This window comes from Mytilus edulis, chromosome 3, assembly GCF_963676685.1.
Source record: "Mytilus edulis chromosome 3, xbMytEdul2.2, whole genome shotgun sequence".
Lineage (NCBI taxonomy): Eukaryota > Metazoa > Mollusca > Bivalvia > Mytilida > Mytilidae > Mytilus > Mytilus edulis.
The window spans coordinates 71,046,444-71,071,376 of record NC_092346.1 but is presented as its reverse complement, the minus strand read 5'-3'; the positions used below and the strand labels follow the sequence as shown (position 1 = coordinate 71,071,376).

The 24,933-nt window shown below is 31.9% G+C and overlaps 1 protein-coding gene across 1 annotated transcript; it reads left to right on the top strand.

Moving 5' to 3' along the window:
* Positions 1-370: 370 nt before the first annotated feature.
* Positions 371-24,386, top strand: LOC139517291 (uncharacterized). Its single transcript, XM_071308201.1, has 11 exons — positions 371-430; positions 4,486-4,670; positions 7,554-7,766; positions 10,109-10,321; positions 12,394-12,504; positions 15,982-16,074; positions 18,497-18,607; positions 19,160-19,270; positions 20,736-21,200; positions 22,371-22,549; positions 22,969-24,386. Exons 2-11 carry the CDS (start codon positions 4,511-4,513, stop codon positions 24,043-24,045), a joined length of 2,733 nt encoding a protein of 910 aa, XP_071164302.1. The 5' UTR covers positions 371-430; positions 4,486-4,510; the 3' UTR covers positions 24,046-24,386.
* Positions 24,387-24,933: the final 547 nt, after the last annotated feature.

Genomic DNA, 24,933 nt, shown 5'->3' with positions numbered 1-24,933 from the left:
ATAAGAAAAAAACAAAAAAATAAATTTCGCGACTTATTCCATATATTGATTTTCGTGCTATACACCGGGCATCACAGTTTCAAATAAAAAACAAGCATAGTAAAAGTCATATGACGTTTAAACCGTTTGTCAAATTCAAGAGTTTGCTTTACTTCCTTTTATTGATCTTGGCAACTATCATTTATTTTATGCATATTCCTGACATATCTTTTTGACCCTTTTGCAATTATCATGGTGAAATGTTTAATTCTTTTATCGTATCGTGATATTGAATAATCATTGAACAAAGGCAAATGACGACGCATCTTTTTTTCTTTCTCAAAAATATTAATATTCTATATATAGTCATAAATTTTCCACTTGATATTTATAGCGTCTGAAAATTCCTGGAGGACACACGTAGACAGTCAGAGAAGAATACAGAACGTATGTAAGTATATCTCTAATAAGTGTTAAATTTAGTGTATACACATGTGCAGTAACAATAATTACTTCTATGGTAATTTGTTTTATGTAATGATCACATTGTATAAATATCAACTAAAATTGAGAATGGAAATGGGGAATGTGTCAAAGAGACAACAACCCGACCAAATAAAAAACAACAGCAGAGGGTCACCAACAGGTCTTCAATGCAGCGAGAAACTCCCGCACCCGGAGGCGTCCCTCAGCTGGCCCCTAAACAAATATATACTAGTCCAGTGATAATGAACGCCATACTAATTTCCAAATTGTACACAAGAAACTAAAATTAAAATAATACAAGACTAACAAAGGCCAGAGGCTCCTGACTTGGGACAGGCGCAAAAATGCGGCGGGGTTAAACATGTTTGTGAGATCTCAACCCTCCCCCTATACCTCTAATACTAATACATGTAATCGAGTTTTAATAATGCGAATCCATGGCTTAACAGTTTATAGGTTCAGAGATACAATACAATATTTAAAACATTATTTTGCGAAACAGAAATATTTGTTTGGATTACCTTTCAGAGAATCATGGCAAAACATTACATGAAATTTGTTCTAATCCATTCGTTTGATGTGTTTGGGCTTTCAATTTTGCTATTTTAAAAGAGCTTTCTGTTTTGGGGCATATTATGGTTATTCAAATGAATTTAATTTCGATAGCTTCTTATGAAATAAAAGGAAGATAAACAGTAAAATAGATATGGCTAGAAAATAATTCAAATCAAAACTTGCCAAAAAAGTTGAAGCAACAATCTGAAATGTTAAACTATTTATATATAAACCATTACATGAACATGGTAGTGTCATACATTTTTGTTGATGTGGACTCCCTGAAAAAAATTCAAGTCATATTATATTGTATGGGTTTTCGTATACTATCGTCTGTCTTTTGTTCGTTATATATATATATATACATTTTAACCTGAAATGTGATAATATACAATGTAGCCGTTCAATAGACAACCTACACACGTTTTAAAGAGACGTATCTTTAGCTCTCGTACAACAAAACGAAGGTCTCATAGGGACGGGTTGTACTCTTTTGACATATAAACTGAAAGTTATTTCTTTCTGTCGTACGTTGTCGCGTCTCGTCATCAAAGTATTCTTACAAATTTTTGTATGATTTTGGATTTGTCACTGCTATTTCATTCTTTAAACGTATCCATATATATCTTATGATTTAATTTGATTGGACATTATATAATAGTTTTATGTGAAAGAATAAATTAAAATAATCGCTTTATTCCGGCAAAATACTACCAGCACTTAAATGAAATATGGACTGAAAAGTTTACTATATTTCAAAGGCAAAATACTCCGCCAGCAATTGCGCAAATTATTAAAGGATTTCCAATGAGACAACTGTCCACAAGAGACCAAAATGACACAGACATTAACAACTATAGGTCACCGTACGGCCTTCAACAATATAACAAGCCCATACCGCATAGTCAGCTATAAAAAGTCACGAAATGACAATGTTAAACAATTCAAACCAGAAAACCAACGATCTAATTTATGTACAAAAAATAAACGAACAACAAATACGAAACACATAAACAAACGACAACCACTGAATTACAGGCACATACATGCAGAATGTGGTGGGGTAAAATATGTTAGCAGGAACCCAACCCTCCCCTAACCTATACATGTTTACTTGTTTATTAGTAAAGTCATTCAAGTTAATAGAACCTAGCTAAAAAAATTTGATATGCAGTACCATATGACTTTAAAATATAATATTTCCGCGCATCGAAAATTTTTAAGTCATTTGTTTTATGTATGTAACATATGTTTATACCATTTGTTTGAAAATACCAATTATATCTATTTGGGTTGCTTGGCCAATTTTGTCAATATAACATATCTATAAACACCGGTTACACTATAGGGAAGTAAAGCTAAGTATTAAACAATGTTTAACTCACCATTTTTCAACAGAAAATGCTTGTGCCAAGTCAGAATAACGACTCCATTGTTTGAAATAGTCAAATCTTTGATTTTGTTAGGTTTGATGGACTCTCTTCACCCCTCCCCCGCGTAACAAGTTGCGGAAATACCGGGCGTTCGTATATCCGTCTTTCAAGCCGGTCTTGTGAGCGGTCTCACGGTTACAATTCTTGCCAGATTTTCTTTTATAAAACTTATATACTATAGGTTAATATTAGCGGTATCTCGGATTAATTCTAAAATGGTTGACGATTGTCTTTTTTAAAACAGTTACGCTCCCTGAAAATACAAAAAAAAATGCAACACGGGGAAAAACGGAACTCTTCTTTTATTGAATCTTAGAGTTTGGTATTTTTGTTCACACGTTTTGTAGTTGATCCGAATTCCTGAGTGTGTGTTTTTAATCTTGATTAATTAGTATCTTCTTCATCGATAAATGAGATTTCAACATCTGTTAACTTCTGTTACCTTAATTTGATATGACCAGAACACATGATGTTATGAGTCCACGATTTTGCTCTGGATTCGTTTTTAGATTTCTTCGTAGTGTTTTTGTAAGGTGGTTAACCAATTTTGTATTATTTGACATTTTCCCTGTGAAACGTTCTAATGCCTCACCCTCAGTATCTTATCTTCCTTTGTGTTTGGCACAAGACAATCTATGTCTAAGTTATTCTTTTGCGAGTTACTTTATTGCTGAAATGCACTAATTTTTTGACAAATAGAATGAAATACAGTCTGCGTATGTATTTATTTTTACATGACCCATTCAAGTAACTTTATGTATCAACTCCTCACAGTTCTTAAGACACTGATTGTTTCACTGATACAAAACAGGTTTCCGGAATTAAAACGAATCGGCTTTTGATAACTTAATAGGTTTCTTTTCTTACTTTCAATTAGTATGTATATTCATATTGTTAAGATTTTCGTAAATGATATATATCAATGACTGGTCGACATTCAATGTAAACAGATTTCAAAGATTGAAACTAATTTTTGCTGGACGAAACTTTAAACTTGCTAAGTATCCGATGTTGCAATCATTTATATTAAGTGGATATATTGACTCAATCACACAAAAGAAACATAGTTTAAACCATTGAAAAGTCTATCAAAACAACAAACTGATTGGAAGTCTTAAAACATTGTGTGTGTTTTTTCATTTCTCGATATGATATATTAAATAAATCAAAACGACCGTAAAATTACAAAGTGGCTCGAAGTGTGTTTTACAAATCAAATACGAAGTTATGATTTCTTTGAAAGAATAGTGCAACTCGTCGCTACCTGTACGGTAATAATTGCAACTATATGTGATGGGAACATAAACACAATAATCAACACTGGAACATATTAACTCTTGACAGACTTGACACATATACATATTGCCTACGTGTTTAAGGTACAGTCAAGCCGGCGTTATATTCCTTCATTATATAAAATGTTTCTGTATTTTTTTTCACTTCATTTATTAGAACTAACTGCTTATTAAAAGAATAATTATGATTAACTCCAGCATAGATACCAGGCTTAAATGTAAGCAAACATCATTATCTGTTATCTTCTGAATGATATGTTATAATTTTTTATTAAGTGATACTGCAAAAAGTATCTCGGACAAAATAATATGTCCCATTGGTATCATTTGCCTCTCTTGTAAAGAGCTGTGGTTGGTTCTAAACTATATGTACCTTCTTCATGTGTGCTGACATGAATTATCTTTGATATGGTTATATTTATAAATTAACTGTTTACAAAATTTTGAATTTTTGAAATAGTAAGGCTTTTCTACCTCAGGCATAGATTACCTTAGCTGGATTTGGCAAACATTTTAGGAATTTTGGTTCTCAATGCTCTTCAACTTCGTACTTTATTTGGCCTTTTTAACTTCTTTGGATTTGAGCGTCACTGATGAGTCTTTTGTAGACGAAACGCGCGTCTGGCGTATATACATTTAGTCCTGGTATCTATGATGAATTTACTTCATACGACTATTCAAATATAAGAAAGGAATTTTATTTGTATCATACGACCTTATACTAATTTTCTTTGTAGTGGACATTCTCTTTAAAGCAAGAAAATGGACAATGGAAATGAAAATATCAATTCAAATACCATGCAAAACGTTTATATAAATGACCAGCCGTCTTTACAGACAACGCAGCTGACATTACTGGTAGCAACTACATCAATAACCGATGAAGCAAACGCCGCCGATAATCTTACTGAACTTACGGATGGTAAGTCTAGTTTTTCAGTAAAAGGTAGAAATGATAATATCTTACAACCGTCTTGAACAGTTTCCAATTTATCAATTTCTCACAAGAACAGAAGTGCAATAGTATAGTTTATTCCCAGGTCGATATTTCCTTAATAGAGGGTTGCTGCTCAGAAGGACGGTATTACACCAAGAGTTTCAAATGGTGAAATTAAAATCATCTATTCGTTAATTTTACGAACGCCATCACTTTGGTTGACCGTTATGGAATAACCGTTTCACAGATGATATCGGATATGTTTCTTATGTCGTAAAAACCATACCCTTCTCTTTTCACAAATGCGACCTACCAAATAATACTATTTACCGGGTTTGTAATAATTTGAGCACCAAGACAGAAGCCTCATATTAAGCAGGATGATCCAGTGGCGGATCCAGAACTTTTTCTAAGGGGGGTCCGCTCCAGTCATGCTTCAATGATTCCCTATATAATCAACCAAATTTTTTCCACGAAAGGGGGGCCGGCCCCCCAGGCCCCCCCCCTGGATCCGCCTTTGGGATCTGCGTACCCTTCTAGAGCACCTGAGATCAGCCCCAGTTTTTTGTGGGATTCGTGTTGCTTAGTATTGGTTTTCTATGTTGTTTCTTGTGTCCTATTATTTGTCTGTTTGTCTTTTTCTTATTTAGCCATGTCGTTGTCGCTTTATTTCCTATCAATGAGTTTGACTGTCCCTCTGGTATCTTGCCACCTTTTTTTTTTTTATATATATTTGTGTTCTAATATTACAACAAATAACCCTCTTATGTGTCAATGTCTCTGTATATAAATGATTAACAATGGTTAAAACTCCACAAGTGATTTCATACTTTGTGGCTATTCTCAAGCCAATGTTCCTGACGACGTCGTCATTGACGGAAAAGAGGGGGATTGGGGTGCTCGGGGAAGTGACCTAGCTCTAATAAGTTTTTCATTTTCATCATTTATTCCGATTTCAGTCTCATTGTAAATATTACCTCTCTATGCAGATGCAAAATTTTTCTTTAAAGGGGCACTAGCTGTCCAATTCATCTTCACCGATTTTAATTAAGTTCTCATGTTTGATTTATAACAATGTAAAACATTTATCCCAACTATTAAAAGTCTAAATTAAACAATTAACAGGGCACGGACATGGAAATACGTAGCTTCGTTTCATGTGTATTTTAGTCTATACGCCTTCTAATTAACTATCTAGTTGACCTCTAAAGTCTTCCGATGACCATACAAGCTGTGTAAACATAAATTTAGATATAAATAGATTAAGCAAACTTGTGCTATTGGATTTTTTCTAGGTGTATTTAATTTCATATCATAAATGAAAAATAAATGTTTATCATTGTTTTTATCTGTGTAAGAATGATTTTTAGTGAATCGAATCAGTTAATCAAATGATTTAACTTTGTTTCACTTTCAATGTTGACATTCTTTTCCTTAAAATAACTTTACACATATAATTCACGTGTTATCCATATCAAACTAAGGGGTGGGAATTGAAGTTTAGATGCATGCGGATTATTTAAGATGGAATTATTCACTTCCAATTGAATAACTCATAATCAATGTTTTTAGCTTATTTTGACAAAATTGAACCACACTGGCTGCTAAAAGCGAATTATTATTTCACTATTTGCATGTCATTAATGATTAAGCAAATATAATAATATATTAGAGTTTTTATATATCTCGTAGCTAGTGCTCCTTTAACACCTTTAGCTTGGACAAAGGTGGATTCTTTTTAAATGTCTTTGATTAAACATTCACATTTTAGGCACAACAGTGCCAGGTTTTTTATCCTCAATATATATTAGGTTAACTTACGCCTCGAGTGTATGTCCAAGTTGTATATAAAGGAAAAGAGAGGCAGAAGATTCCGAATGTATATTTAAACTCATAAGTGGATAACAAACTGACAGCGACACGGGAAAAAAAGATTACATGAAACTCTACAACAAAAATATTATTAGTAACTTTGAGAGATTACTTTAAGCTCATTCCATAAAAAAACAGATTCTGCAATAGAAAATACCAGATAACCAGGGATTATTGTTACCTCTTCCAAAACAACAATAACAATAAAACAAAACATTTTTTTTTTATTTAACATATAGCATCTACAATAGGGGCATCCTAAGATTGCTGTTGGAAAATATATCTTATCTTTTAACATATTATAAAAAACATTGTAATTCTGTGGATTAATTTATTACCGTCGGTACCAATTTTAGGAGAACATCAACCTCTTAGCTTTGCCAAAGCCTAAAGAAAATTAACACTTCGTCGAACGTTTAAATTCGTCTTTCATCTAAACTGCAAAATCAGAAAATATATACAAAAATGAGAAAATTGCGTAAATTGACGAACGAACTTCTTCCGTTTACAACAGATCAACAAAAATTAGGGCAATAGGTCTCTGTCAGTAAAACTTTATTTTCGTTTGATTTAAATCGTTTTTCTTTGGAAAGTGACTGTAAAAGGAATATGGCAGTTGGTTTTCACTTGTTCCGTTATTTGATAGAGTTTGATTTTGTCAGTTTTAATGGACTTCCCTTTTTTATATTTGCTTTGGAGTTCATGTTGTTTTGCCAAACATTTTACATGTCATTTTTGAAGTGATGTTTTCATATCACTCTAGTGTCTAAGACAAATTCCTAGAAAACTTTAAGAATAATGGATATTTTTTAGTATTTAAAGCTTGTAGAATTCTTACATGATCTTCAGATAACAACATCTCATTGGCAAATGTCGAACCTGTTTTGTACATCTTGAAGTACGCATATCCTTTAATCGATATATTTCTTGCTTTTTTGTGTTTTAGGCAAAGAAAAACATTGTTTATTAATCCTGATTTTTATTCATTTAAATTAGAAAATAATACGAAAGAGGAAAATGGAGATAATGTTACAGTTAAAGAGGATGATAGAATGCAGCAACCTACGACAAATGACGCCAACATATCAACAGAAGTAGTCAATCTACAGGATGATGATATGACGACACTTGAAGAAATGTTAATTAAAGAAGGAGATGCTGGAAACACTGGAGATACATTTAACGTAGATGATATTGAACATAGAGGTGGTATGTACAATTAATATTTTACAGCATCAAGCAAAACAGTTAATGTGTAAAGTAAGCTAAAAATACGTTAATGAATAGTTATAAAATAATGTTCTGGTAAGCATTGAAAATGAAACAATAGTAGCCATGCTTAGAGACATAAGGAACGACTTGAATACTATGTTTCAAACCTTTGCTACCGACTATTCCTAAAAAAAACATTATTTCAACTATTGTGTAAATTTTTCGCTACACCCGTTTTTGAATAATTATTGCACAAAACATTATTCTTATTGTTCTTAATGATAATGTTTAAAAAAAACGCGGTTTAAAGCATACATTTATAGAAGGTACCATGATATTCCCGGGCTTGTATTTCCTATCATGATTTCCTTGGTAGAAGATTGCTGCTCACAAGGAAGCTATTAAACCAAGAGTTCCAAATGGTGAATTTGAAATTATCCCTTCGTAAATTTTACGGACGCCATCACGAGTTGGTTGACCGTTATAGAATAACCGTTTCACAGATGATATCGGATATGTTCCTTATGTCGTTAACTACAATACCCTTCCCTAGAATGTTACCTACCGGATAAGACTATTTACCGGATTTGTTATAACATAAGCAACACGACGGGTGCCACATGTGGAGCAGGATTGTATTGCTTAGTCTTTTTAGTTTTCAATGTTGTGTCCTCTGTACTATTATTTTTCTGTTTGTCTTTTATTTTTGGCCATGGCGTTTTCAGTTTATTTTCAATCTATGAAATTGACTATCCCTCTAGTATCTTTCGTCCCTCCTCTACTTTTCACTACGTCAAAATTTAAAAAAAAAAACATATCTTTATAACAAATACTCTATGATTGAAAAAATACATGTACATGTATTATTGTGTCATGTCCCTTAACAGGGATGATCCCAGGTTCTCCTGAAGGGTATGAAGGGTAACCTCACATGCTCCACATGAAACACTTGTCTCTATGATTACTCTATGATAAGTATCATTCGGTTATGTCATAGTCTAGGAAATAAATACAGGATTGTTGTATTGACAATTGGAACATTTATTATACTGATATTTCAAAATGGTCAATCAACTTATGATTACGTCCGTAAAAATTCTTAATGGGAGAACTTCAACATACCACTTTAACCCTTGCTTAATTAGCTCTCCTGCAAGCTGGAATTCTATCAAGAAATCATGAAAGTAAACGCATGCTCAGTTATATCGAGATATACATATTTCGGTTTTACATAATACAATGTACATACTTCAGGTAATAGCATCATTTATTCATGCAAACTACTGAAGTCTTCTCAATTTTTAGCATTTGTGCTTATTTCTAGATGGTTGTTACCTAAAATAAATGTGCACTCAGTCTTGAAATTTGAACATATGTTATATTTGATTTTATTTACTCCCTCGTTTCACTCCTCCGAAAATAAATTTTGTCTTAACTATATATCGTAAAAGCAACATGTTCAACATAAATATATACAATAGTCATACATAAATGAATCAATTTTTACCATACACAAGTCGAATGGAAACGATAAGGTAACATATAAAAAGGGTGGGAGGGTTGGGAATAGTATACCAAACTAACCTAGTCCTTACTATCTTGTAACGAGCGTCGCATTAGTCAAACACACCTCAAGTCTTCCTTATATACTGACTGCCAAAATCGTCCGTGCAGAAAGGAATTCAATGGGTAATACCCCATCTCATTTAAATATAGAAAGACCGTTATGTATATGAAACATGTAGCCGTAAAGAAATGTATATACTATATATGATATTTAACTGAATACAAATGTGGCTCAGTCCATTATAGACAAAAACCATCGGAAAAATGACGTTTTGTGGCATATTTCATGGATTTTTCAAATTTAAGATTGAAAATGAGCGTCTGTAATGACCAAAATAGTTCATATCTTTTAACATAAACTTATTGGATCGACTGAAGTACACACTTCAATGTTTTAAAAATGTATAAATTTTTTCATCAGAAATACCTCAAATTACCGGACTTTCAGCGTTACTCATAAATATATTTTCTTTGGAGTTCATGTTGTTTTGGCAAACATTTTACATGTCATTTTTAAAGTGATGCTTTCATATCACTCTAGTGTCTAAGACAAATTCCTAGAAAACCTTTAGAATAATGGATATTTTTTAGTATTTAAAGCTTGTAGAATTCTTACATGATCTTGAGATTACAACATCTCATTGGCAAATGTCGAACCTGTTTTGTACATCTTGAAGTACGCGTTCCTTTAATCGATATATTTCTTGCTTTTTTGTGTTTGAGGCAAAGAAAAACATTGTTTATTAAGCCTGATTTTTATTCATTTAAATTAGAAAATAATACGAAAGAGGAAAATGGAGATAATGTTACAGTTAAAGAGGATGATAGAATGCAGCAACCTACGACAAATGACGCCAACATATCAGCAGAAGTAGTCAATCTACAGGATGATGATATGACGACACTTGAAGAAATGTTAATTAAAGAAGGAGATGCTGGAAACACTGGAGATAAATTTAACGTAGATGATATTGAACATAGAGGTGGTATGTACAATTAATATTTTACAGCATCAAGCAAAACAGTTAATGTGTAAAGTAAGCTAAAAATACGTTAATGAATAGTTATAAAATAATGTTCTGGTAAGCATTGAAAATGAAACAATAGTAGCCATGCTTAGAGACATAAGGAACGACATGAAAACTATGTTTCAAACCTTTGCTACCGACTATTCCTAAAAAAACATTATTTCAACTATTGTGTAAATTTTTCGCTACACCCGTTTTTGAATAATTATTGCACAAAACATTATTCTTATTGTTCTTGATGATAATGTTTAAAAAAAACGCGGTTTAAAGCATATATTTATAGACGGTACTACGATATTCCCGGGCTTGTATTTCCTATCATGATTTCCTTGGTAGAAGATTGCTGCTCACAAGGAAGCTATTAAACCAAGAGTTCCAAATGGTGAATTTGAAATTATCCCTTCGTAAATTTTACGGACGCCATCACGAGTTGGTTGACCGTTATAGAATAACCGTTTCACAGATGATATCGGATATGTTCCTTATGTCGTTAACTACAATACCCTTCCCTAGAATGTTACCTACCGGATAAGACTATTTACCGGATTTGTTATAACATAAGCAACACGACGGGTGCCACATGTGGAGCAGGATTGTATTGCTTAGTCTTTTTAGTTTTCAATGTTGTGTCCTCTGTACTATTATTTTTCTGTTTGTCTTTTATTTTTGGCCATGGCGTTTTCAGTTTATTTTCAATCTATGAAATTGACTATCCCTCTAGTATCTTTCGTCCCTCCTCTACTTTTCACTACGTCAAAATTTAAAAAAAACAACATATCTTTATAACAAATACTCTATGATTGAAAAAATACATGTACATGTATTATTGTGTCATTTCCCTTAACAGGGATGATCCCAGGTTCTCCTGAAGGGTATGAAGGGTAACCTCACATGCTCCACATGAAACACTTGTCTCTATGATTACTCTATGATAAGTATCATTCGGTTATGTCATAGTCTAGGAAATAAATACAGGATTGTTGTATTGACAATTGGAACATTTATTATACTGATATTTCAAAATGGTCAATCAATTTGTGATTATGTCCGTGAAATTTTTTAATGGGAGAACTTCAACATACCACTTTAACCCTTGCTTAATTAGCTTTCCTGCAAGCTGAAATTCTATCAAGAAATCATGATAGTAAACGCATGCTCAGTTATATCGAGATATACATATTTCGGGTTTACATAATACAATGTACATACTTCAGGTAATAGCATCATTTATTCATGCAAACTACTGAACCTTCTCAATTTTTAGCATTTGTGCTTATTTCTAGATGGTTGTTACCTAAAATAAATGTGCACTCAGTCTTGAAATTTGAACATATGTTATATTTGATTATAATATATATGATATTTAACTGAATACGAATGTGGCTCAGTCCATTATAGACAAAAACCATCGGAAAAATGACGTTTTGTGGCATATTTCATGGATTTTTCAAATTTAAGATTGAAAATGAGCGTCTGTAATGACCAAACTAGTTCATATCTTTTAACATAAACTTATTGGATCGACTGAAGTACGCACTTCAGTGTTTTGAAAATGTATAAATTCTTTCATCAGATATACCTCAAATTACCGGACTTTCAGCGTTACTCATAAAAATGAGTATCGCCTTTCTCTCTGGTTTTAAAGCTCGTTAAATATGGTTTGACAATGCACGAATATTGTACACAAGTAATCCTCTTGCTGCCTTAGGGACACGTATGCTCATACGTCAAATGTATACAAGTATCTTTTCATTACTGTATATCTTTCAAGTAAAATATTGAAGACTTATATAAACAGTGTTATATGTTTATTCATTTGGTATCCACAGTTATTAGGGTATGACATCATGTCATCAAGTTGGACAAATGCCATCAGAGACGTCAAGCTGTCGATTTTTCTGGCAAACGAAATGGAACCGTATAAAAGTAGCGACCACTGAGTATGGTTAATATTAAACAAGGTCAAATTTGTTAAACACTATAATTCCAATGAAAATCAATACAGATAATCATAAGTATTCTTATTCTAGTAATATCCCATGTGCAGCTTGTTGAAACAGGAGCTGGAGTTTTGAGTGATGCGACAACTGAAGGAACTTCGAAACTTTCAATTGCATCAATAAGTGATTGTGAAAAAAGCGGTAAGTATACCATACTTATAATCTACTGCATTGTTTAAATGGAAAACAGAACTAGGCTCTTTTATCTGATATACAGCAATTCTAATTTTTTTTTCTCTCAAAGTCGAAATAAGATATACGATTACGATATTATAGTATCTAAAAGAAAACTGGTGTTTGAAATGTTGCCTTAATGAATTGTACCATGCTAGTTTAATTCTGTCTTGTAAATAAAGGATTTCAAATATCAAACAGTAAAGTGGTTGTACGCAATATATTATCAAAAATATTGGTTTTTTTAACAGCAATTAGTTTATCCATTAAATAAAGGACTCTTTATTTTCTTTTGCATGGCACGAAATGATATCTTCTTTAAGTATTTACACTTAAATATAATGTCTAATTTGCAAAGGTATCTGATTGGTAACATTTCCACAAGATGACTGTGATGCATCGACAAAACAAACATAAACAAAACTCATATAAAAGGGGATACATGTGAAAACAGGAAATGTTCAGTTTCATCTAAAAAAAACTTGTGACATCTCACAGAAGCAAATCTTCTGATTAAAACAAAGAACATTTGTATAATCAATAACTTTATTTTTTACATAAAATTTGTTTATGCTTACATGCTTAAAATTATATCTGTAACTTAACTATAGGTGTAATACCACCATTGATTTCCCCCTGTTAGTCATAGCTAAATTTGCACTTTTCATTGAATTGTGCATTAAATTGTGCAGAATTTATCTTTGTTTCAAATAAAGAAATACTTGGCATGAGTAAAGTTTTATTCTGTCCAGTTCTATAGAAAAAGATTTCACATAACATTTCATTGCATATAAGAAAATAACCATCATTGGAAGTTAACCAATCAAATTTCTCCCCTTATTCTATCTGTGTACAAGGTTTAGTCGCCATGTAACCTCAAGATTATAAAATTTTCTATAGAAATCACAAATAAAAAATAATAGTGTTTTAAAATACCCAAGACATATGTTTATGACACAGAAATAGTTTTACTGCAATAAAATGTAGGATTAATTAGCTACAACGGTCAAATTCAAGGGAATATTTTTTTCGACCTAATTTCTTATACAACCGGATGTGACGTACCATGATTTGGTGGTATTACACCTATAGTAATTTGGTATGTTTTGTTTTAACATTCCTTTGCATTCAGTGTCATCGAAACTTGTTTTAGTTTTCTATTTTGTATTTTGTGTTCAGTATTGTTTTTATCTTTTTATCGTTATACGTTATTTAATATGGCATTGTCAATTTGTTTTCGACTTTGAATGTTCATTTGGTTTCCATTTGATATGATTTTATTTTTAATAAGCAATCCATAAATAGTAAAGTGACTGGTCTACTTCAGGTTGTCAATATAAATAACAAGTAGGGAATTTGTTTTACAGCAAAAATCATAGTGTAATATTTTAAAGCATTTCTTAAAAAGACATTGTATTAAAACTTTGTTTGAAATGCCAAATAGAGTAAAAAAATCATTTTCTGACACAATTTCAACTATATGACACACCAATTGTGATACATCAGATTAACCATCCTCAAAATGAACTTAATGAAAAAAAACGCCCATTTACAGTTTTTCTTAACATATCACTAAGAAGTTGTGTTAATATAAGGATGAAGTGGTAAAGGGTCACCCTGCAGACAACCAAGCCCACCCTTAAACAATTGGAAAGATATTTCCTAGAATAATCACAAGTGAAATATTGTGTATAATAATTTAACCCAGCTCTGGTATTTTCTTATTCCAGGAATAGATCACCTAAGCCGTATTTGGCACAACCGTTCGGAATTTTGGGTCCTCAATGCTCTTCAACTTTGTACTTATTTGGCATTCTAACTATTTTGATCTGAGCGTAACTTATGAGTCTTATGTAGACGAAACGCGCGTCTGGCGTATTAAATTATAATCCTGATACCTTTGATAACTATTGGTACATTCTCCAAATAAACAAATCAAATACTATAAAAGAAAATGAAAAGATTTAGTTTCAAATGCCATTTTTCAAATCAATCATGTGCAAAAAAGTATGTTGATTCCTTTCCCAGCTTTCGCAATACATTCATAACTTTTTTTATTATTATAACTCTTTGTCTTCTTTATAGTAAGCTTCGGACTTTCAAATATATTAGCCAAATCATCACTTGAGAGACATGTATTGTTGAAACGCATATCTGATGCAGAAGAAATGATACCGTTTATGTTATTTTTTTCTTAGTTTATAGCAGACTTGGTACAGGCATTTTCAAATGTAGAAAATGGTGGATTAAACCTGGTTTTATAGCGCTAACCCTCTCACTTTGATGACAGTCTCATCAAATCCCGTTATATTTACAGTGATGCGTGAACTAAACAGACATAATACATAAAATAGTCAAAATACAGGTACAGCAGTCATCATCGTGTAACAATTTTAAAAGGAACAATTTAACAGAACACAAAAACGTCTATCTACAAACGCATTCATTCATTCGCGTGTCTGACGTCAGAGAATTTTATACGTCACTTGTGTTTGTCGTTCAATGTATATACAAACAATTTTAAAATTTTACATAGGCAATGTTAGCATACAGGATTAAGAAATCAAAAGTATGTAAGAATTAATTTCAGAAATAGACCGAGATTTAAAATAGTCCAAAACTCCTGATTCAATTTATCTTACAGCATAAAATAATGATATAGGTCTCAATTTTGTAGGGGATATGTCTGCTAGAAGACATGTTATAATCCCCCTTTTTTAGTTTCTGATACTTCCTCTATTACAAATGTACATATCGAAAGATTAGATATAAAAACAAACGAATTTAAATCTTTCCAGAAAACTTGGATAAATAGTTGTCTCATTGGCACTCATACCACATCTTCTTTTTTTCTTTGAAAGCATCCAATTGCTAAGGCATCAGATTTGGGTGTTTTATTTGTACGATCTTGCCTTCTTTGTGTTTTAAATCGTTGGTTCACAACAAAATTACCGAGCTCCAAGGAAAATACAAATCGGAAAGTCCGTTATTAGATAGTAAATTCAAAAGCTTAAACGAAATGAAAACAACCGTTATATTCCTGACTTGGTACTGGCATTTCCTTACGTAGAAAATGATGGACTAAACCTGTTTTTATGCTAGCTAACCCTCTAACTTGTATAAAAGTTGCATACAATTCCATTACTAGTAAATTGACAATAATGTGTGAAAAAAAAACCAAACATAATAGAAAAAATGGCAAAACATAGGGGATCAGCAATCAACATTGTGTTTTAATGAAAGAAACATGGCACATAACTTGTTGAAGAATCCTTCAGCCCATTCAAAATAATCATTGTGACTGTTTCAATGTGAATATGATGCTGTCAATATGATACTGTCAAAAAATGCTGTGTTTAAATTGGTTCTGAAAGATACAATCATCTTTTTGTTTGTTTCATTAAAACTTGGTTGACATGCAAGCACAATAAAATATGTTTACAGTGATAACTGGTGTAGAGGTAGTTCAAACACAAATAGGAGATATGAATGATGAGACAAATGAAGTAACAACGGGTGGTAATGCTGATAAAAGTGGTAAGTACTTGAATGCGTTAATAAGATCGTAACAATCGGGGTTTTTCATATGTATTAACAAAGTTCATCTTTTTAATATAATAATCTTTTAAACTTCGACCTTGAACTTTTGAATCACTGGTATACAGGATTTTCTAGTTTGCAAATCAAGTTTTCACAAAAACACCGAATGCGTATGATTGTTTATAAAAAGTACAGACATTTATCAGAAATTCTTACATTAACCAAAATTTGAAAATAAACACCAATAGAGATAAAAAATTATAAAGGACAATCACTGATAATGGCGGGCCTATATAACAACATCTGAATATATTATTCATCATATAATAAAACTACCGCAGAAACACTGCATAAGTGTAGGATTGATTCAAAAATATTAATTTAATTATAAAACATTTAATATTATTCTCACAAATGAGAAAAATTCTTATTAGCTGGAATCTATCTACTTAATATTATTCTAGATTATGTAATAAAATATTTTATTTCACCATACTATCCTATTTCTGTCTTGTACATAAATGATTTCCTTGATCAAACAATATTGAATCGATTGTACGACCAATATTATAAAACAATTCCATTTTTTTTAACAGCAACGTATTTGTCCATAAAATACAGGGCATCTCTTTTCCTTTTCACAGCACGTTTTGACAACCGTTGCAAAATCTTAACATTTAGAATACAATGTCTGATATGCAAAAGTATCTGATTGATCACATTCCACAAGATGATTGTGACGCAACGCCAAACAAACAATTTTGCATTTTAAAAGAGATACATTTACCATTTGAAAACACTCAATATTCAGTTCATTTAAAATCATATGTGACATCTCAAAATTACAAAGCAAATGTTCATTTTGTCATCTTCTACATGAAAAATATATTTGGATTATTAATGATTTGGTTGTTTTTTCAAATTTGTTTCCTTCATATATACGCGAATTAAGATTTGACTATTTCACTTATGTATGTTTTGTTTCTTTGCATTCATCGTCATCCTAACCAGCTTTAATTGTCTATTTTGTCTTTTCTGTAAAGTTGTTTGTATTTTTGTCGTATTTTCGTTATTTACCATGACCTCGAGTTTGTTTCCGAATTTGAATGTTCATTTGGTATCTTTTACAATATCATTCCATTTTTGTCTATTTAATATGATTTTATTGTTAATATGCAATACATAGAATATTATATTCCCCTTATGGTTCTCGGTATAAACTAGCAAATAAGGCTTTATATGGATTATATCGAGAAAATAACTTAGAGTTATAGAAAGCAGTATCCTCCTCCTGCTTATTTTACAACAACGCATGTCGAGTTTATTTCTGAATTTGAATGTCCATAATAATTTTATATAGTCAAATAATGTTGTATAGTCAAATAATGTTATATAGCCAAATAATGTTATATACTGTAAACCAACTTATTTTCGCGGATACTTTATTTCGCGTTTTACCCTTCTAGATCACTTCGCGGGTATTTAATTTCGCGATTTTATGATTTACTTGATGAAGTTTAATAAGGAATAATTGAAGTTTTACATATTCGCGACGATTTAAATTCGCGTTTTTTTCTGCTCTCGAAAGTCGCGAAAATAAATCGCTCGCGAAAATAAGTTGGTTTACAGTAGTCAAATAATGAAAAAAAATACCATTTTGACATCTGACACAATTTCAATTATATCACATAACAATTCAAATATATCCGTTCAACCACACTTACTATGAACTTTCTAAAACAAAGATGCTCTTTTATAGTTGTTTTCTTTTTTAAATAATAATTAATTCCACATTACTAAAAAGTCTGTGTAAAATGTAAGAATGAGGTGATAAAATCTGTCAATCTGAAAGTTACCTCATATAACCATAGGTGAAATAATTTGTACTATTATTTTATCTAGTTTATAAAATATATTCTCCAAATAAACAAATCAAATACAATGAGGGAAAAATTGGTTTCAAATACCTTTTTTTCTAACTATATCGTAAAATGTTCAAATTGTTCTGATCTTATTATTATATATTTATTTATTATTAGATACTATTATTAATCTTTCAGGACAAACGCTAATTGTTTTTATTCAATTCACCATTAGATTTCTGTGTTTTATTTGTATTATCTTGCTTTCTTTGTATCTTTAATCGTTATTCATATTTCATCAATACAGTAAGAAAATGCAAACACGTAAGAATCTGATCTTATATATCGTTTTGAGAAAACGATGAAAAATTTACCGTTTTATAATCTTTCTATACATTTCGAATGACTTCTACAATTTCGATATGATGCGCTCGAATATTGCTGTGTTTAAAGTAGTCTTAATTTGATTCTGAGAGTAACAATGACCAGTTTTATGTTTAACCAAAACTTGGTATACATATAAAATATCACAAGCAAATATTGTTCTCTTTTTACAGTTAAAGCTGATGTACAGGTTATTCAAACACAAATTGAAAGTATTAATGATGAGACAAATGAAGTAACGACGCAAAATGTAACTACAACTGTTGACGGTGGGGATACAAGTGGTTAGTATTTAAAGGTGTTCGTTTTACATTGATTGTCATTTAAACATATTGAAAGTGTAAGGCACATTCTTCTTTCCAACTAATCAAATGACGTAGCTGTAGGCAAATATAGGTTCCTAAACCCCCTTCAACAATGAACGAAACGTATACTGTATAGTTTATATAGGCAAAGTATTTAAATGATGATAAAATCTAATAAAAAGTTTAAGGAGACAAATCAATACTAAGGGAGCTGAATAAATTTTTGGATTTCAAATTTAAAAATATGAGCCTACTTATTTTAACTTCTTTTTTGTTCATTCGGTTTGACATTCTTTGTTTTTTTCTTCAGTTTTATAAAAGTTTTGTAAATAAAAAAAAAGCATGGCATTAAATGTGCTGGGTATATGCTGCAGTCTTATTCGACAAATTATGGTTTCTGGGAGAAACACTGGTTAATATTTTTTATAATATTCCAGGTACTTAGAAATTAAAATGGTTAATGCTACGTTAAGCCTAAAACAAATGTACCAATATAGTGAAATAACAAGTAAATGATGTTTTTATAAACAGGAGAAATCAGTGTGCAGGTTGTTCATACAAAACCTGGCGTTTTGAACTCTGGGACAAATAAGCTTGTCATGCAACATCCAGATGCATCGATAACTGAAGGCGTTAAAACCGGTAAGTATTGATTGTTTTAAGACATCTTAAAATTTTGATTTTGATAGTGTTTACTATCTTTAACTTGCCGTTCAGACGTTGAGCGCTTGCAAACATTTGATCTCGTCACATGCTATTGATGCCTTTCTCGCCAGGAAATAAAGACAACAGTAGTATACCGATGTTCAAACTCATAAATCGATAGAAAAAACAAATCCGGGTCGCAAAGCAAAACCAAGGGAAACGCTTTAAATATAAGAGGAGAACGACGACACAACATTAAAATGTAACACACACAGAAACGAACTAAGCATTAGACAAAATCAGATGAGAATAACAAATATAACATCTAAACTAAATACATGAATTTGGGATAGAAAAGTACCGTGACACGTCTTATAATAATGTGAATTCACACTCAAATATAAGAGGAAACAAACGACACAAAAGAAACACATTAAAATGTAACACACACAGAAACGAACTATAATATAACAATGACCATATTCCCGACTTGGTACAGGACATTTTTAAAGAAAAAAAATGGTGGGTTGAACCTGGTTTTGTGGCATGCAAAACCTCCCACTTTAATGGCCATTTTAAATATAACATTAAAATGACAACACAACATTATAGGACTACAATACAAATAAATAGGAGAACATATTGGACAAAGCAATTCAGTGCTTGTAATTGGTTACTGTACATAAATATATATAGGTATATAAATTGACCTAATGCAAATAAATATATCCATTCATCACTTCATCTGATAATCTATTTTGGGTTGAAAATATTACGACGGAGAGTCTCTTACTGTTTGAATATTGAATTGTAATAAGAATCCTACAAATCTGACTAACTTTTTTTATTTCGTATTTTAACGTTCCAAAATAAATCAAATTCTTTTTTTTTTTACATTTACATGTATGCATGAACTTGCATTAGGACGATTTCTATCCGACGCAGCACATATAATAATTTTAAATTGTTTAAATTGTTTTGAACATATATCCGACTGTTTTGTTTCTCTTTTGAATTGTTTTGAATTTGGTCATGTCGATACCTTTAGTAACATTTCGACTAGGTGTAGATTCGCATAATGCATGTGTTTGAAATTTATTCAGCTCCCTTAGTATTGATTTGTCTCCTTAAACTTTTTATTAGATTTTATCATCATTTAAATACTTTGCCTATATAAACTATACAGTATACGTTCCGTTCATTGTTGAAGGGGGTTTAGGAACCTATATTTGCCTACAGCTACGTCATTTGATTACTGTTGGCTCATTGTCTCATTGGTAATCATACCAACTATCTTATAAGTGTACCGAATCTGTCGATATATTAAAATTATCAGTTATATATAATTAACATATCAGAACTGCGTTCAATACATATGAAATGAGAATGTTTATATTTTTCAAATTTGGTAATAATTTAATAAGACGGACTCTGTTTCCTGAATATTTAATTGAATTTGTAGATATCAATGAAGAACTAGAAACAGGATCAGACTATTCTGAGCTACCATCAGCACCAGGAGATCTGATCGAAATAGAATCATCTTCAAATAGCATTTCATTAGCTTGGAATGCACCTAAACAGGGTTCAAATAACGTTGATTATTATGAAATTAAATACAAAATATGCAACAAACGGGGTGTGAAATGGATACCAGTAGTTACGGAAACAAGCAGACGAACAGTTACGGTTACAGATTTGAAATGTGGCACAGATTATGATTTCAGAATACGAGCTGTCAACGAAGATAGTGATGAAGGTCCCTATGGCACAACAGCTAAGTTTTCAACCAGATTGTCATTAGCCAAATCTGTACAGATAGGAGCCACAAAGATAAAAGATGGAAATCCTAGTATCTATAAACTTCCTTTGTACCAACTAAAAAATTCGATAAACATGAGAGCAAGAACAAGAAAATGCATCTTCGGTAATACGTTATTTTTTTAATAATGGTAATGTTTTCACTAAAACGTTTGATAGTCTAAGTGGTAAAGTTGTTCTTATTAATAATGGTAAAATAAAACGTTCAATATTTTAGAAAAAAAACCACTATGACGAAGATGATTTGAATGTATCAAAGTGACAAAAAATGAGTGAAAAGAAATCATTTGAGATATAAATCCGAGTCAGCTAAAAACCAAATTTATACATCTTACTACACAATATTTTATGAGACTAATACTGCGATTGTCACATGTGAATCAAAACTTTTTAACCCTTCCCTTTTAAAGCCTGTGATAGCCCCCTGGCATTTGGTGATTTCGTGTTTTTTAATCTTTAGTATTCTTTGTTATGTTTTGTATACCACTTTTGGTGTCTTTCGCCATTCTTTTACTACAGGAAGTTAGTCGTTAATATTTAGTTTGAAAAAAAACAAGGTCCTTATCCCTTGAGAGTAGTCAGAAATAGTACCACTGGTATCGGACTGATGGCATGGCACGGGTTATGTTCTTCTTATATATGTTATGATGGTATGCTACTAAACCCCTAACGGGAAGGATTGTGCCTGATATTCATATGATGAAATCATAATCTTTCAATCAGTTTAATTGAAGTCTGGAGCTGGCATGTCAGTTAACTGCTAGTATTTTGTTGTTATTTGTGTATTATTGTCATTTTGTTTATTTTCTTTGGTTTCATCTTCTGAAATCAGACTCGGACTTCTCTTGAACTGAATTTTAAATGTGCGTATTGTTATGCGTTTACTTTTCTATATTTGCTAGAGGTATAGGGGAGGGTTGAGATCTCATAAACATGTTTAACCCCGCCGCATTTTTGCGCCTGTCCCAAGTCAGGAGCCTCTGGCCTTTGTTAGTCTTGTATTGTTTTAATTTTAGTTTCTTGTGTATAATTTAGAAATTAGTATGGCGTTCATTATCACTGAACTAGTATATATTTGTTTAGGGGCCAGCTGAGGGACGCCTCCGGAAGCGGGAATTTCTTGCTACATTGAAGACCTGTTCGTGACCTTCTGATGACCTTCTGCTGTTTTTTCTATGGTCGGGTTGTTGTCTCTTTGACACATTCCCCATTTCCATTCTCAATTTTATGTTATTTTCTGGAGAATATGTGAACTTAAGTTCAAACTGAATTTTAGGTAACAAAAAAGGGGTATGTGCAGAAAAGACTATTATGTTAGTTGGTGCTACTGGATCTGGGAAGAGCACATTGATAGATGGTATGATAAACTATATTACTGATGTATCCTGGGATGACGATTTCAGATTTTCATTGGTGGATTTAACTGATGATGAAAAGAAAAAACATAAAAACCAGGTATTTAAATGTTTTAAAGACAAAAAAATCAAAAAAAAAAACCCACAAAAGACATATATTTTGCTAGAATTTCAATATGTATAATTAAATTTAAAAGATAAGGAGATGTGGTGTAATTACCAATGACACAACTTTCCACCAAAGTTCAAATGTATTATTTGTATTTTTTTATTTTCCTGCTCTTGTTTTAATTTTTAATATCTGTATATTTAATCTAGTCTAGAATTAAAGGAATCCTATTCAATAAAAAGTAAATTTCAAGCGCAATATTATGGAAATATATATCCAGTATTATAATTGTTTGGCCTCAGTTGTCCAAGATTCTTTATGGAACACCTTGCTTACTTGAATACCCGATCAACATATGATGGATTAAATTATAAATACGTTATTATGCTCGGGTTTTTTTTGTCATTCAGGCTGAATCCCAAACTGAATGGATTACATGTTACACAATTCACAAAATGGACGGAAGTAAAATAAATTTTGATCTCAACATCATCGACACACCTGGGTTTGGTGACACTCGTGGTATAATTAGAGATAAGGCGATTGTCGATCAAATACGCGAATTCTTTACAACACCAGGAGACCAGGGAGTTGCATTTCTAGATGCAATTTGTTTTGTTACACAGGCACCAATGGCTAGATTGACACCTCCCCAGAGATATATATTTGACTCTATTTTGTCAATCTTTGGACAAGTTGATCCCAAAAGTCTGCAGTTAACAACAGAAGTGTTGCAACTAAGAAAGAACCTGGAGGTCACAATTCAAGGCTTACAACCTCAAATTACGGAGGGGATAAACAAACTCAATACGATTCGACAAGAACAAGATGTTTTAAAGCGACATAAAACTGATATAGCAGCAAACAGAAACTTTACCTACGAGGTCGACGAGATACATATGAGGAAGATTGATTTGGAACCAGGAACCTACGTTACCAATTGCTTAACATGCAATAGAACTTGCCATTTTCCATGCGGCATACCAGACGATCGCGGAAAACATGGCTGCTGGGCAATGTCAAACGGAGATTGCAGAATTTGTCCCAAAAGATGTAACTGGATTATACACAGAAACAACTCGTTCCGTTTCGAAACATATAATGTGAAAATGAAGAAGACTTATGACGAACTGAAAAAGAAATATGAAATTGCCCAACAAGAAGAAAAAAAACAACGGTCTGTTTTGGGAAAGGTCCGAACTGCGTTCTCATCTCTCGGTAGAAATGTTATGACCATGGTACATGATGTTCGTGGCTACATTAATAAATTAAATGAAATTGCTCTCCGACCAAACCCTCTGAGCGATATTGATTACATTGATCTGCTTATAGAGAGTGAGAAGAACGAGAAAAAGTATGGATGGGACAAACGACTAAAACTTTGCTATAAAATGAGGGAAGAGGCTGAGCTTGTTTCAAAGACATCAAAAGCAAATTACAAACCATGGGGTACAGATGCCGACATTATCAACGAAATTGATGATTGACACAGATAAACATTTTCATATACTGTGGATTCATTAATATTTGTTGGATACTAATTTTCGTGGATTTCGTGGGAACAGATTAACCACGAAATTAAATGTACAACGAATCACAAATTTCTTATAGGCTTGTATGCAGACTTCAGCCAAACAACGAAATTAAATATCCACGAACATGTAAATTTTCCTTAAACCACGGAAATTGCTACCCACGAAAAAAAATGAATAAATAAGTAGATACGTTTGTTGTATTGTATATATTTTTCAAAGTTAGATATAGTGTTATGCATCTAGAATGATTATATTCTATTTTACTAGTAATAAAAACGAGCCGGTATATCGAGTGTTTTTCCTGCTGTAATATATATAAACTGCTCTACGAAACCTCTTTCGAAATTATAAACATCAATTGTATCAGCAATCAAAGCCAGGCTTTAAAGTTATTGTGGAACTGAATATTCTAGAGGTGGCGTGAAACAGATGTGGATCGATAGATCTTTTAGAGTACACACAATTTAAGACTTTTTCATCTTGCAATAGTATTTAAACATTTAACTTTTCTACACTTTTCACAAGTATTCCCCATATCAAGCTAAAAAACTAATTGAAAGAGTTGTACTTGCTTTTTTTTAATAAAAAAAAATGGCCAACGTAGAAGAAAGTTTCTTGTCTAAGGGAGAGATAAATCCTTCTCTGTAAACAATCACTTTGATTCAAACAAAACTTTTCTGAAACTGACATTATCATGATGCTTGATTTCTTGATTGACAACATATTTGTAACGTTTGGAGAACGTGTTCTTCAATAAACTATCGACATTCCCATAGAAACCAACTGTGTCCCTCCTATTTCCGACTTGTTTTTTATTCTTATGTGGCTAACTTCATACAG

Coding starts and splice junctions, on each gene's coding strand:
- LOC139517291 (XM_071308201.1), top strand. CDS start 4,511: ATGGACAATGGAAATGAAAATATCAATTCAAATACCATGCAAAACGTT. Junction 12,505..15,981: donor AAGTGATTGTGAAAAAAGCG/GTAAGTATACCA, acceptor ATATGTTTACAG/TGATAACTGGTGTAGAGGTA. Junction 22,550..22,968: donor AGAAAAAACATAAAAACCAG/GTATTTAAATGT, acceptor TTTGTCATTCAG/GCTGAATCCCAAACTGAATG.